At 33.4% G+C, this 13329-nt stretch overlaps 1 protein-coding gene across 2 annotated transcripts; it reads left to right on the top strand.

The window, feature by feature from the left end:
• The first annotated feature begins 2129 nt into the window (after positions 1–2129).
• On the top strand, positions 2130–11983 carry LOC114286351 (aspartic proteinase A1). 2 transcript variants are annotated; one of them, XM_028229520.2, is made up of 14 exons: positions 2130–2404; positions 4459–4813; positions 4893–4953; positions 5119–5213; positions 5303–5415; positions 6856–7024; positions 7141–7180; positions 8387–8451; positions 8590–8703; positions 8799–8863; positions 9383–9539; positions 9635–9754; positions 10535–10623; positions 11689–11983. In XM_028229520.2, exons 2-14 carry the CDS (start codon positions 4472–4474, stop codon positions 11771–11773), a joined length of 1515 nt encoding a protein of 504 aa, XP_028085321.2. In that variant the 5' UTR covers positions 2130–2404; positions 4459–4471; the 3' UTR covers positions 11774–11983. The 2 variants fall into 2 exon arrangements, with proteins under 2 accessions (XP_028085321.2, XP_028085312.2); XM_028229511.2 differs by lacking the exon at positions 2130–2404 and adding an exon at positions 3086–3260.
• The last annotated feature ends 1346 nt before the right edge of the window (positions 11984–13329 follow it).

Genomic DNA, 13329 nt, shown 5'->3' on the forward strand with positions numbered 1-13329 from the left:
TTTGTTTTTATAATAGTGTGAAAGATGATTTGTGAAAGGATAAAGTAAAAAATTTACAATGACACTATAAAAAAAAAATATAAAAAAAATCTTGAAAACTATGCCGTGGGATTGATTTTTCAATCCCACCTACATTCAAGGCATCCTAATCCCTCTACTTTGTAAAACTAACAATCTCCTGGGAGTAACAATCCAAGAGCCAATAACCCAATTAGGGACGTAAATTTGGCCCGGTTCAGTCCACTTAGGCTCGGGCCCGAGCCGGCCCATGTCGGGCCTCGCGGGTTTCCTCCAAAATTTGGGCCGGTCCGAGCCGACCCACGGGCTAAAAAATTAGGCCCAAGCCCAGGGGTATTCGGGCCTCAGGCAGGGCCAGTGGGCCTAGGCATGGCCTCGGGCTTGAGAGGGCCTAACCCTTTTTTTTTTTTATTTTTTTAAAATTTTTTTACTAGAATTTTATTATTTTTCACTAAAAAAGATACTGGGCCTTGGGTAGGTCGGGCCTTGAGTAGGTCTTAAGCAGAATGATGGGCTGGACCAAGCAGGCCGGGTTTCAAAATGATGGCCTAGGCCTAAGCCTAGGGGCTTGGGGTTAGGCTCGGGCCCAGGCCGAAAAAAGGTTAAACGGGCTGGGCCCACCTTGGGCTGCGGCCCATTTTTACACTCCTAAACCCAATCAAACAAGGTATATGTGGGGTCCACTTCAATCCTAAGCCAATCCCACCCATGAATCAGCAAAACAAACACGACCTTAGTTTTCGTTTGTTTGACAGATTAGATTAGATAGCGTTATGAGTACGGTGAGGGTGAGTGAAATAATTATTATTAGATTGAAGATGTAAGAGAAAATGTGTTTGTTTGTTTATTGGTGTGGCAATATTACTTGGTTGGAATTAAATTTGTAAAATTAAGTAAAAATTCTCATTATTAAAAGGTGACTTTGTTATTTAGGGCAAAATGGTATTTTCACACCGAATCCCATAGAATTAGATTATGAATCCCCACCCTCTCATGGGAATGTTAATCCCACCACGGGAGGGATTCATAGTCCCATTCCAATTTTACCAACCAAACATGATAAGATTATTAATCCAATCCCCACATGTAGGGGTATAAGGAAATTTGATGTAGCAAAACGATTATTAAAGATTGACCAAAATTTCAGTTTTCAATTTGTTTTTCATAGTTTATGATTTATTTCAGTTTTGAAAAATTTTATATTGATACAAATTGAATCGATTGAAATTTATAATTATAATACTTTTATATTTTTTTTTGAGCACTAGAATATAAGTAATGAATAATATCGTTTTATAATGAAAAATAAGGATGAAGCTATTTATAGAACAATTTTTACCATTTTTCTTCATTTATTTTCTCAATATGAGATTTTATAAATCTTTATAAAACACTTTAAATTCTCATGAGAATCCTTTTTCCATGCAAAATCTACAGTATTGATAAAATTGAATCCTATCATGTGGTATGTATGTTTCAATTTTTCAACTAACAAAATCAAAAAGTTCAATTCGATATTAAATTCTCTCTCAATCCAGACTGAACCAAACCATCTATCTCTTTTATATTCAACAATCTTGATTATCAGAGTGCTTCCAACCAATATTTAAAGCAGATGATGTCTAACAATCCTTTTTATTTTACAAATGCCAAGGAAGTGAAGAGTTCATCTTACTCTCATACAGTGCGAACTAAATCTAAATCAGCCCTCTTCGATAATGATCAACAAAATAAAATTGTAATTAGTTATGTGTTTTGTTTAGGTCAAGTTTGACTATCCTAAATAAGTATATACTTTTTATCTTTTTTTTCATCACATCATCTCTCTACTTTTTTACACATCTTTTCATAAAAAGATAAAAAGTGTACTTATTTAGGTCATTTCAAACAATCTCTTAATTTTATTTTCATTGTTTGCCTCATCAAATTCATAAACTCAACAAGGGGACCCTAGAAAGACAAATGGAATAGGCATGTTCCATCTTTCCATTGTCTTGTTTCTGTGGCATATACACTTGCTAACATGCGCGTGGTTTTGGTTTGCAAAACAAAGCCTCGTGGTACACACTCACTATCCAATTTATTTGGTTACAGACAAATTAATGAATGATGAAGAGCCGTGTTATGTCCCCCGAACTCCCCCCCTCCTCCTAATCCCCCGAATTTTCAAACCAAGGACAAAAAAAAAAAAAAAAAAATTCTCAAAATGACGTCGTTTTGAAAATTAAGGGAACTAGAGGAGACTTTTTTTAGAACTCCAAATCATTTTCCTTTATTAAAATCGTCTCTCTCTCAATAAATACACACTCTATCATCCTCTTTTCCGGATTCAAGTCTCCATACCACCCACCATCTTCCTCTGCTTTCTCTCTAAGCTCCCTCAAAGGTTTGACTTTCTAAATCTTTTTGTCATCTTTATTGTCTTCAACAAATCCAAACAAATAACTTTCACAACCTTTTGATTATCAGTAATACCTGTGGATTTTGATCTGTTCTTCAGTCATTTATTACTCTTTAGCTGCTAAAATTATCTGGATTTAGTGGGTTTGTCATTTATTTGCGCAAAGTGTGCTATGATTGAATTAGTTTCATTTTCAGATATGGGTTTTTTGTATTTTTGTGTATGGTAAAGCTTTTGGGTATTCTGTACTGAATCTGCTCTTAATATTTTCTTGGATTGGTTTGTGTCTGTAGTCTATAATTGTAGTCGTATTTAATGTAAAGTCCATAAATTAATATGAATCATTTGATCTTGTTCTTCCAATCGGATCCTGTGTTCTATCCTTTGGATATTCCTAGTCCCTCGCAAATGCTATGATTATCCAACTTTTGGTTTTTGAGTGGTTCCCCCCACTGAGTTACCCCCGTTTCCTCTGTGTTTGGATTCTGGAATCTGGGTCCCTGTTCTTTCAATTATGTTATAAGAAAAACCCATAAAAACTAAATCAAATACAAATTTTCTAAAGGGTTTCCTTTCATTTCCTCTCAGCTCATCAAAATATGTGTGCATCTCACATGATAAATGATGTGTTATTTCTTTGTACCTGATATTATTAATGTGTAGCAGGGAAAGCACACTATGTGTGCAATTGAAAGATCATGGATTCATGGGTGTGTTAGAGGTTGGCCTGGTGGTCAAGGCTGAGGCCTAGGCCTGGGGGTGTGCTCTCTCTATGGTCTCAAGTTCGAAACTTCTATCAAGTCCATACGGGGAGCTTTAATTGGATCCTTGCTAGTGGACGGTGGGATTGCTCTCCCAAATTAGTTGGTCCATTGAGCTGGATACCGAGTTATGAAAAAAAAAAAAAGGGTGTTAGAGGCAGTTAAGAGCTTTCTTTTTAATAATAATAATAGAAAAACCAAATAATGGTTTAACTGTTCTTCTAACTACTATTGTGGGCATTTTCCGAAAAGTAAAATATGCGACATCTACACCAAGTCTTGTGTTGCTTTATATAATACTAATAATAGTATAGATGAAAGCAATAGGCAGGTGTTTTGGTGACAGTGAGATCTTTGTTGTTGGTCATTTTGTGTTACAAAATTATTAGGGAGATAATTGTGTTTATAAAAGACTTGGGGAGATTTGTATAGATGATGTGCTTTGTCAAGCCACTTTCGTTATATAAGCTTCTGGTAATTAAGCTTTTTGTGACAATTGCATATTTCATGCTTCTAAGCAACAACTAAGACCTATGAAGTACCGACACTTCAAAATAAGTGTCGTATTCGTGTCGAACACATAGACACTTAGGGGACACATATGGGACACACCGCATAGCATGTCCCCTTATTTAATTAATTTATTTTCGAAGACATGTCGGGGACACACTAGGGACATAGTAAGTTATCTTTTATCCTATTTTATTTAGTGCTGTTGATGAATGTTGAATATTAAATGTTTATTATTTTTTTTTTATATTTAAATACTTAATAGATTATTCACAAAAAAGATATAAATTGGAAGTTTTAATTTAATAGTGCTTTTTTTTTTTCTAAATAAAAAAATATAAAATTAGAGTTAGTTTTTGTTAATATGATTGTTTGTGGATGAAATATTAATCTAGATAACAAATAAAAATTTATGAAAACATATTTTATTGCCGTGTCCTCGTGTATCCATGTCCCTATTTGTTTGAAATCGCCTTGTCCCGCGTCGACATCCGTGTTTGTGTCCGTATCTGTATCCGTGTCCATGCTTCTTAGGCTAAGACTTTCAAACATTTGATTTCTATTCTCAGGGACTTTCTTCTATCACGATAACTCAAAAGCAGACTACTAGCTTATCAAAAGTGTCTTTAAATGGGCCCTTTTTTCCATTTTTTTATTGCGAGTCTAGCACCAATGGGCTATAGCTCTCTTCCTGGCTCTCCAAAATTGTATGCTTTTCATGCACACTGAATGTACATTGAGCTTACCTTTTCGTCATTATTCAACCAGGGAATTCTCTGAAATGAGGCTCAGCTATCCTTTTGGCGCTCTCTGTTTATTGGTTTTGACATGCACTTTAGTTGCTGCTTCCTCTGATGGTTTAGTACGGATTGGTTTGAAGAAGCGGCCCTTGGATCTTCATGGCATTAAGGCTGCCAGGATGGCAAGAATGCAAAAATATGGGGAGGGACTGAATGGCAAGCATCCAGGTAAATCTGATGTTGACATTGTATCTCTGAAGAACTATATGGATGCTCAATACTATGCAGAGATTGGAATTGGTTCACCCCCACAGAAATTCACTGTCATATTTGATACTGGCAGCTCCAATCTATGGATTCCCTCATCAAAATGCATTTTTTCAGTGAGTTTTTCCAAAATTTAGTTTTACAAACTCATACTGTCCCTAAAATAATTACCTATTAAATCAAAAAATTTTGCAGATTGCATGCTTATTCCATCCTAAGTACAAGCACTCCAAGTCCAAATCATATCACAAAATTGGTACATTTCTTATTCTATTTTCTTTGATTTTTATAATGGTGATAAATACTTGGCCTGGACATTATTGACTCCCAACTCAAATTGTTTAACATAAGAAAAGCATGTGACATTCGGAGATTATTATCAGATTTAGGCTGAAATAGCTTTTGTTGATTTGTGATTCAGGAAAATCTATTGCAATACATTATGGATCTGGATCAGTTTCTGGCTTCCTTAGTCAAGATAATGTGAAAGTCGGCAGTCTTGTGGTCAAAGATCAAGTGAGTTCCTGTTTCGTTTTGAGTTCTAATGTGGAATTGGTTTTCCACTCTCTGCCTTTGGTGATAGACACACATGCTTTATTTTTCAGGTTTTCATGGAGGCTAAAAAAGAAGGATCTCTTTCATTTGTAGTGGCACAGTTTGATGGAATACTTGGGCTTGGCTTCCAGGAAATTTCAGTTGGGGATGTGGTGCCACTCTGGTATTATTTTGTGAAGTTTGTTGCTTTATATTGGATAGCTTGATATACATTTATGGGTCCATTGCTTAAAAAAATAAGCTTTCGTGACAATTGATGACTGGTATTAGAGCTCAAGTTGGGGGAGGTCTTGCGTTCAAATCTGTCCGTTTGCATTCTCTCTTCTCTCATTTGCATTCTTTCTTCTCTATATGTATGGATGTTTGCATCTTCACATGCAAAATGGGTTGCATTGAGGGAGGGTGTTGAATAGCTTGATCATAGTTGCACGAAGTGGGAGCGGGAGCGGGAGCGGGAGAACGTGGCCACTTAGAGGAGTCGTAGATTAGGAGCGCTTATGTATTATTTTTATTAATTATATTTTTAATTTATCTATATAAATTTTTATTTTTTATTTTTAATTGACATACATGTACATATTTTTTTTTAATAAATAAATTGACATACATATATATATATGTTATAAATGAAAAAAGATGGGTTTAAAAAAATCTAAGGAATAACAAATTTTGTTTAAAAAAAAATAAATAATAAATAAAAATTATTATAGATATAAAATAAATTATATTATATATGATAAAATAAGTTATTTTTATTTTAGACATAAAAATTATATTATTTATGACATATTATATTATACAATTTTTTTTTTGGTAAATAATATTATATAATATGAATAATATTATATATTATTATATTAATGTAATTTATATAATATAATATAAATGTAATTAAAAATATTAGAAAAGAGAGTAGAGAGAAAAGAGAAGACAAAGAAAAAAGAAAGAAGAAGAAGAGAGAAGTCAACAGAAGAAGAGAGAGAGAGAGAGAGAGAGAGAGAGAGTAGAGGGAGATCGAGAGAAGAGAGGAAGAGGGAGATCGAGAACGAGAGACGAGAGGAGAGGAAGAGAGAGATTGAGAGATGAGAGAGAAGACAGAGAAGGAGATTGAGTATCGAGCGAAAGTCGAAGCTGTCGAAGTGGCGACCAATGTCTGCGCCCTTTCGAATGGCGATCAGGTTCTCTCTTGCTCTCTACTCTTTCATTTCTTTTGTCGTTTGTAAAGAGCTGTGTCCAAGAGAGGAGTCGAATCCGACGAGAGAGAGGAGCCGTGTTCGAGAGAGAACAAAGTTGTTTGATTTTCACAGACGTTTTCATCTCATACTGAAATGCGATTTTCTCTCTTAAGAATCGCATTTCTTACACGATTCTAATTCGGGAACGCAAAATTGTGTTTCTTCCAGAAAATTGTTCCCTATTGTAATGATTCCTGCTACTAAGGGCTTGATATATATTGTTGGGCTCATTTTATAACAGCTCAAGCTTTTGGGACAATTTGTGACTCAAGGGTTCTATAAACTCTTTTCTTTGTAACAAACAAAATATATACTTCAACCCCTCTATTCGTTTCTTCTAGACATGTTGATTCATGATGAAAGTGTAGGTACAATATGATGGAACAAGGACTTATAAAAGAGAAAGTCTTCTCTTTTTGGCTTAACCGGAATCCGGATGCAAAAGACGGTGGTGAGATTGTTTTTGGTGGTGTTGATGCAAAGCACTTCAAGGGGCAGCATACATATGTTCCCGTCACTGAAAAGGGATACTGGCAGGTGTGTGAAGATCAATGTTTAATGTTTTGAATACAATTTGTCTTGCTTCAATAATTGTGTTCTCTCTATGTTTTTGCTGACAAAGTTAATTTATTCTCTATTTCTTTATTTTTCAGTTTGAAATGGATGATTTTCTTATTGCAAACCGTTCAACAGGTAACTTTTAGTGCATATGTAAAATCCATGGTAATAGGTTATTTAATTAGAAATTGTTGTAATGTTTTGGAATCAATATGCTTATCATTCACTTTGTAAAGAAAATGTGCGAAAGTAATGTTTGATGCATTATGCAAACAGACATACCCAACAACCTCGACTAAAAAAAGGCCTTGTCCCAATTAGTTGAAGTCAACTACATGAATCCAGTTTTAACCAATATGCTCATCATTCACTTTGCAAAGAAAATGTGCGAAAGTAATGTTTGATGCATTATGCAAACAGACATACCCAACAACCTTGACTAAAAAAAAGTCTTGTCCAATTTGTTGAAGTCAACTACATGAATCCAGTTTTAACATTCTTCTTTGTCAAGGGCTGTAACTTCAAAGCACAAGCTATCACACATGTCACCCACTTTCTTTTATTTATGTGGACCCTAATCTTTACAAACCAAAGATTTTTCTGATTTTAGTCTGGTTGAGAAAAAATGTGTTACATCAAGTCCTGTATTAGAATATTAAAGCTTCGTTTGGTTTGCCTTTGGAATCATGATTCCAAAGGCACACCTTTCAAAACACTTTTCAAATTCATAACCGCACAACTCAAAATTATACAAAACTCAATTCAAAAATTAATTTAAAAACTCCTAACCAAACACACAACACAAAACTCAATTCAAAACTCTTTTTAAAACTATATGGTGTTGAAGATGATTAGTGATGGGATTATTAAATTATTTTTATAAAAAAATCTAAAAAAAATAATTTCCATATTTAAAAAATATCTAAAGCTAATATATATTTCCAAATAACAGGTAGCAAAAAAAAAAAAAAAAAAAAAATTTACTGTTCCGGTTAACCGGCTGGACATCCGGGTAGACCCAATCCGCTCTTTTCAAAATTTAAAATTCAAAATTCAAAATTCAAAATTCAAAAATACCTTTCAAAACACTTTTCAAAACACTATTCAAAACTTATAACCAAATAAATTTTCTATTTTGAAAATTCAACTCACAATTCCACACTCAAATCACAACTCCAAAAAGAGAATCACAATTCCAAAACTAAACCAAATGCAGCCTAAGATTCCAGGGCACATATTTTAGATACCTTAAGTAACTCTGATGTGAAATAAACTTGATTGAATTTCTTGAAAATCTGAGTTGTTGTTGTTGTTATTTATTTATTTATTTTTCCCTTTCAGGTTTTTGCAAGGGTGGATGTGCTGCAATTGTGGATTCTGGAACATCCTTGCTTGCTGGTCCAACTGTGAGTGCTTCAAACTTTTTGACAACTAATTGATCCATTAAAAAAGATTTTCCTCAACATTGGTCAATCATCTTTTTTTCTTTTCCTTTTTCCTTTTTTTTTTTTTTTCTTTTTTTCTAATTAGCCAATCAATTTCAGACTGTTGTCACTCAAATCAACCATGCTATTGGAGCAGAAGGAGTGATAAGCATGGAATGTAAAGAAATAGTTGCCGATTATGGAGAACAGATATGGGATCTCTTAATTTCAGGGGTTTGTTCTTGTTTTAGTCTTTTTTACCTTCTTTATATCCATCCACTTTTTAACTTCAATAAAAGGTCTCAAGAAAATACTGCTTTGATATGCAGGTGCAACCTGATAAGATATGTTCACAGATTGGAATATGCATGTTCAATGGAGCTCAATATGTGAGGTTAGGAAGTTCTTACTGCATTTGTTTTACAATAACTATATTTCTCTGGTAGTCCATGCATTAAGTTGTGTTTGTTCTGCTTTCAATTTCACCAATCTACCCCTCCCGGACCCCTATCAAATGAGGACTGAACTGGGTGTATGGTTTTATTTTTATTTTTATATATATACTTCTGTGCATAGTATTTGTGGTTGCATATTTGATGGAAATGAATGAACATTATGTTACGGTATTCAGTGAATGTAAATTCCTGGTTTTAAGCACACACTGAAATACAAATTTCCAGTGAAACATTATTTGGGGAGGTATCTCTTTTCTATAAGAAAATGATTTTCTAGCACCTGATGGCCTTTTGATCAGGTTTACAGAACATTCTTCTTCTTCTTCTCTCTCTCTCTCTCTCTCTCTCATAATGCATACATGTTTCTAGGGTCCAGGTACTTTAAATGCAGCACATGCGAACAGGGAAATTGTGGCCAAACACTAGCTAAGTTGATACTTGAACCTAATTATTTGCAGTTCTAATATCAAGACAGTAGTTGAAGAAGAAAACAAGGAGAAAGTTTCTGCTGGGGATGATCTTTTATGCACAGCTTGTGAGATGCTTGTTGTTTGGATCCAGAACCAGCTGAAAGATAAGGAAACAAAGGAGACTGTGTTTGGTTATGTGGATCAGGTGATTTATCACCAAAAATGTAACATCTGCTCATAAGCCCAAGCTGACATTTATCTTTTTTGTTTAAGACTAAGTTTTTTCCTTGTGTTTGACAGCTTTGCGAGAGCTTGCCAAGTCCAATGGGAGAATCAGCAGTTGACTGCAATAGCTTGTCGAAAATGCCAAATGTTACGGTCACATTGGGAAGTAAAGCTTTCACCCTCACTCCTGAACAGGTCTGATTTCATTATGTCTGTCTTTTTATGTTTTTATTTACCTACACATCTAGTCATGGGTCTGGTTTGATGGAATATAATGAGAATTCATATGGAGGAAGTGTGGTGAATCGTTGAGTTGTTGGCATGCCAAATTTGGAAAGTGAGGCAGAAACTTTGAAAAACCAAAACTATTTTTGAGTGGAGGAAATGGCGATGCTTGTAGGTAATTAATACCGGGTAGGGCTGTAAAACAAAACAATCTACTCGAGTTTGATTTGTGTTTGGCTTACTAAATGTTCGTTTGAGATTGACTTATTATGTAAACAAGAACTTGAACCCATTTTGAAGTTTGTAAAAATAAAATTATTGTGCTGGGCTCAATGAGTTTATATACACTTTAAGATTTATAAAAAATTAGCTACTTGAATTCAGCTCAATTAAAGCTTGTTTGAGACCAGTTCGCAAGAGCCAAAGTTTGAACAACTTACTACTCGACTTGTTAATGAACTGCTTGCAATATAGCAAATTTCTGTGAGGTTTCGCATGCAGACGTGCTATCATTTGAGAAGAAGATATCTTAAATGATGAAAAAGATTAAAATATCTTAAATGAGTAGATTTTGCCATAGAACTAACAGTAAATTATGTAAAATGAAGCATAGAAGAATGATATTCATAGTAACTTTTATTTTTTAGATTGATAATATTCATAGTAACTTAGTAAGCAATTACTTTTACGTCCATTTTTTGGGTTGATTTCTCATTCTTTTACCTCTTGTGATTGCTTGCTTTGTTTCAGTATGTTCTGAAATCTGGTGAGGGCCTTGCTACTGTCTGTATCAGTGGGTTTATTGCTTTGGATGTGCCTCCACCTCGTGGTCCTCTTTGGTATGTTATCTTTGACTTTACTAACATTCTTGTCGCTGTAATCTACAAACATAGAAATTAAAAAAAGAAAGAGAGAGAGAGAGAGAAGAAAAATATAACTGCATATATTAGATAGACAAAAGCCTGCACAACATTAGTGTTTGGTAAAGCTTATAGTTTCTCTTATTTATTTATTTATTTATTTTTTTAATGTATAGAAAACAGAGACATGTTTATGTTTAATTTGCTAAAGAACATGGAAAAGGCTACCATAGTAACCATGTGGGTGTACATGGTATACATCTCATAACATCACAAAAATTCATAAAGCTTATAGTTTCTCTTATTTATTTGTTTGTTTATTTTTATTTATAGAAAACAGAGACATTTTTATGTTTAATTTGCTAAAAAACATGGAAAAGGCTACCATAGTAACCATGTGGGTGTACATGGTACACATCTCATAATATCACAAAAAATCGTAACTTTTGTTATAAAATGAAATAACTTTTTTCACCGCAAAAAAATGTTTACTTTTACCATAAAGTGGCATAATTTCATCATTCGTAACTTTAAAGTGCACATCATAGGTTCATCATTTGTAACTTTTACTACCAAACAGCATAACACTCCAGAAAAAAACACGACTTTCATCCCCAAAAAATCATCATTTTCTTACTATGTTTTCCCTTATGAGGGTGCATGTAGTAGCCTTCCCCTTGATACGTACATTTGAAAAAACAAAGAAAAAAAAAGCAAGCAATTATATTTGGTGAGTTGGGGGTAGAGGAAAGAATTAAAACTTATTTTCAAAACAAGCGAAAACACAATTATTTTTTTCCCTTTAAAATTCGACCAATTCTGAAGTAGTTTACATTTTTTAAAAAACAAGAACAGCAGACAGTAGTCAAACATGTTTTCATTTACAAGTTTTCAAATTTTCTGAAATAAAAAATAAAAAAAGAGTAAAAATAAACGTTACTAAACATACATATCTCTACATAATGCTTGTTCACATAATTAATGAGCCTTTTGTGTGCCTATTGGTAAATATATATATACGTGTGTGTGTGTGTTTGAATGCAGGATTCTTGGAGATGTATTCATGGGGGTGTATCATACAGTATTTGACTATGGAAACATGGTAGTGGGTTTTGCTGAAGCTGTTTAGTTTGACTCAAATGCATGTTCAGTATTCATCACTTACTTCTGTTGAAACCCTAGAAATGTTTGTGAATTCTGTAATGTATGTTTATTATTATAAATGCTATACATAAATTCGATGATGGTTCATCCATATGTATAGTGAGTTGATTTCTGTATGTAATTGACTATGTTGGTTGCTTAGATATAGATGTTTCCCAAATCTACTTTGCAAAAACATTTCCATTTCCTCTTCTATTGGTTGATGATGGTTATTCATATTAGAGCATCAATATCAAACTAATAAAATTTTTATTATATTTTAACTTGAAAGTTATTTTTTCTATTTTGGTTTTACATATTTTTAAATACATTATCTAACACTCTCTATTATTTCTTAGAAAATTTAGTGAAACATCCCTCTCTAACTTTGTGTAGTAGGAGAGGTGCAAGATTTTTTTTTTTAATTAGCTAAGGCCATTCAATGAAATTTCTATGTGATCGTACTAGAGAAATTTTGAAATTTTTTCGAGAAATGAAATCAGATAAATTTCTCTGTGTGTCGGGGTTGAAATTTCTTTAAGTCGGCTGAAATTTTTCTTAGTCAAATTTTCCTTGTGAAAATGTTGAGGGACCTTAATTATTATGTAAATATTGTATGTTATTTATCTTATAAAATTTTAATATTAGGGATCTTAAAAATTTTTTTTCCGTATATTCTCTATATTATTTAAATATTAATTTATTCACTGGAAAAGTCGCCAGAGGTTGGCGCAGCTGCCGGCGGTGCATGTTTGCTGTCAATGGTGGTTTCTGGTGGTGGTAGTAGTGATATGGATAGATAGACAATACGTGAACAAGTGGACAAATAAAAAAAATGATATGCTAATGGATAGATAGATAAATGAAATATGTACAGATAAGTCATATGGACAAATAAATAAGACAATATGGTTTTCTAAATTTTATTATACTTTTGGCTCCAAAAAAATAGACTCTAATAGCGAGAAACAGTCATCTACACTTACAAAAATGGTTGCATGTTAATGGGACATGCTTGGTGCTCAACCAGGCCTGGCCTGCAAATTCTGTCTATATATATTGAAAAAACTTGGTGAAAATTTTATTTCTTTTAAGGTGTACGACATCTGGTAAAAGGATTGTTTTGTTTTTTATGATAAGAATATGGTTTATAAAATTGTTTCTTGAGAAGGATAAATTATTTTTTTTGTTTCATTGTTGTCAAAACTCTAGACCACTATTGGCCAGAAAGTCACTGAATTTTTTTTCGAAGGTGGTCGTCGCTGGTGGTGGTGGGTGTTAGTGATGGTGATATGAACAAATGGGTGATGTATAGACAAATAAAGGGATGATATGTAGACAGATAGATAGATAAATAAATGGCACATGTATAGATGGGTGATGTGGATAGATAGATAAATTAATATGATCTTTTAAATTTTTGTTGGAAAAAATGAGTTTTGGTGACTTTAATTAAATATTAAAATGGGCTCCAACCATCTATTGTGTTGAGTTCAAGTGAGTCTAGATACTTTGCAATGAGATCTTTACACCACAAAAAAA

This window comes from Camellia sinensis, chromosome 5 (genome assembly GCF_055761805.1).
Source record: "Camellia sinensis isolate YWXY chromosome 5, ASM5576180v1, whole genome shotgun sequence".
Lineage (NCBI taxonomy): Eukaryota > Viridiplantae > Streptophyta > Magnoliopsida > Ericales > Theaceae > Camellia > Camellia sinensis.

Excerpts from the sequence above, each read along its gene's own strand:
- LOC114286351 (XM_028229520.2), top strand. The coding sequence starts at position 4,472 with ATGAGGCTCAGCTATCCTTTTGGCGCTCTCTGTTTATTGGTTTTGACA. Across the intron at positions 4,814-4,892 it reads CATCAAAATGCATTTTTTCA|ATTGCATGCTTATTCCATCC; the intron begins GTGAGTTTTTCC and ends AAAATTTTGCAG. Across the intron at positions 7,181-8,386 it reads TATTGCAAACCGTTCAACAG|GTTTTTGCAAGGGTGGATGT; the intron begins GTAACTTTTAGT and ends TTTCCCTTTCAG.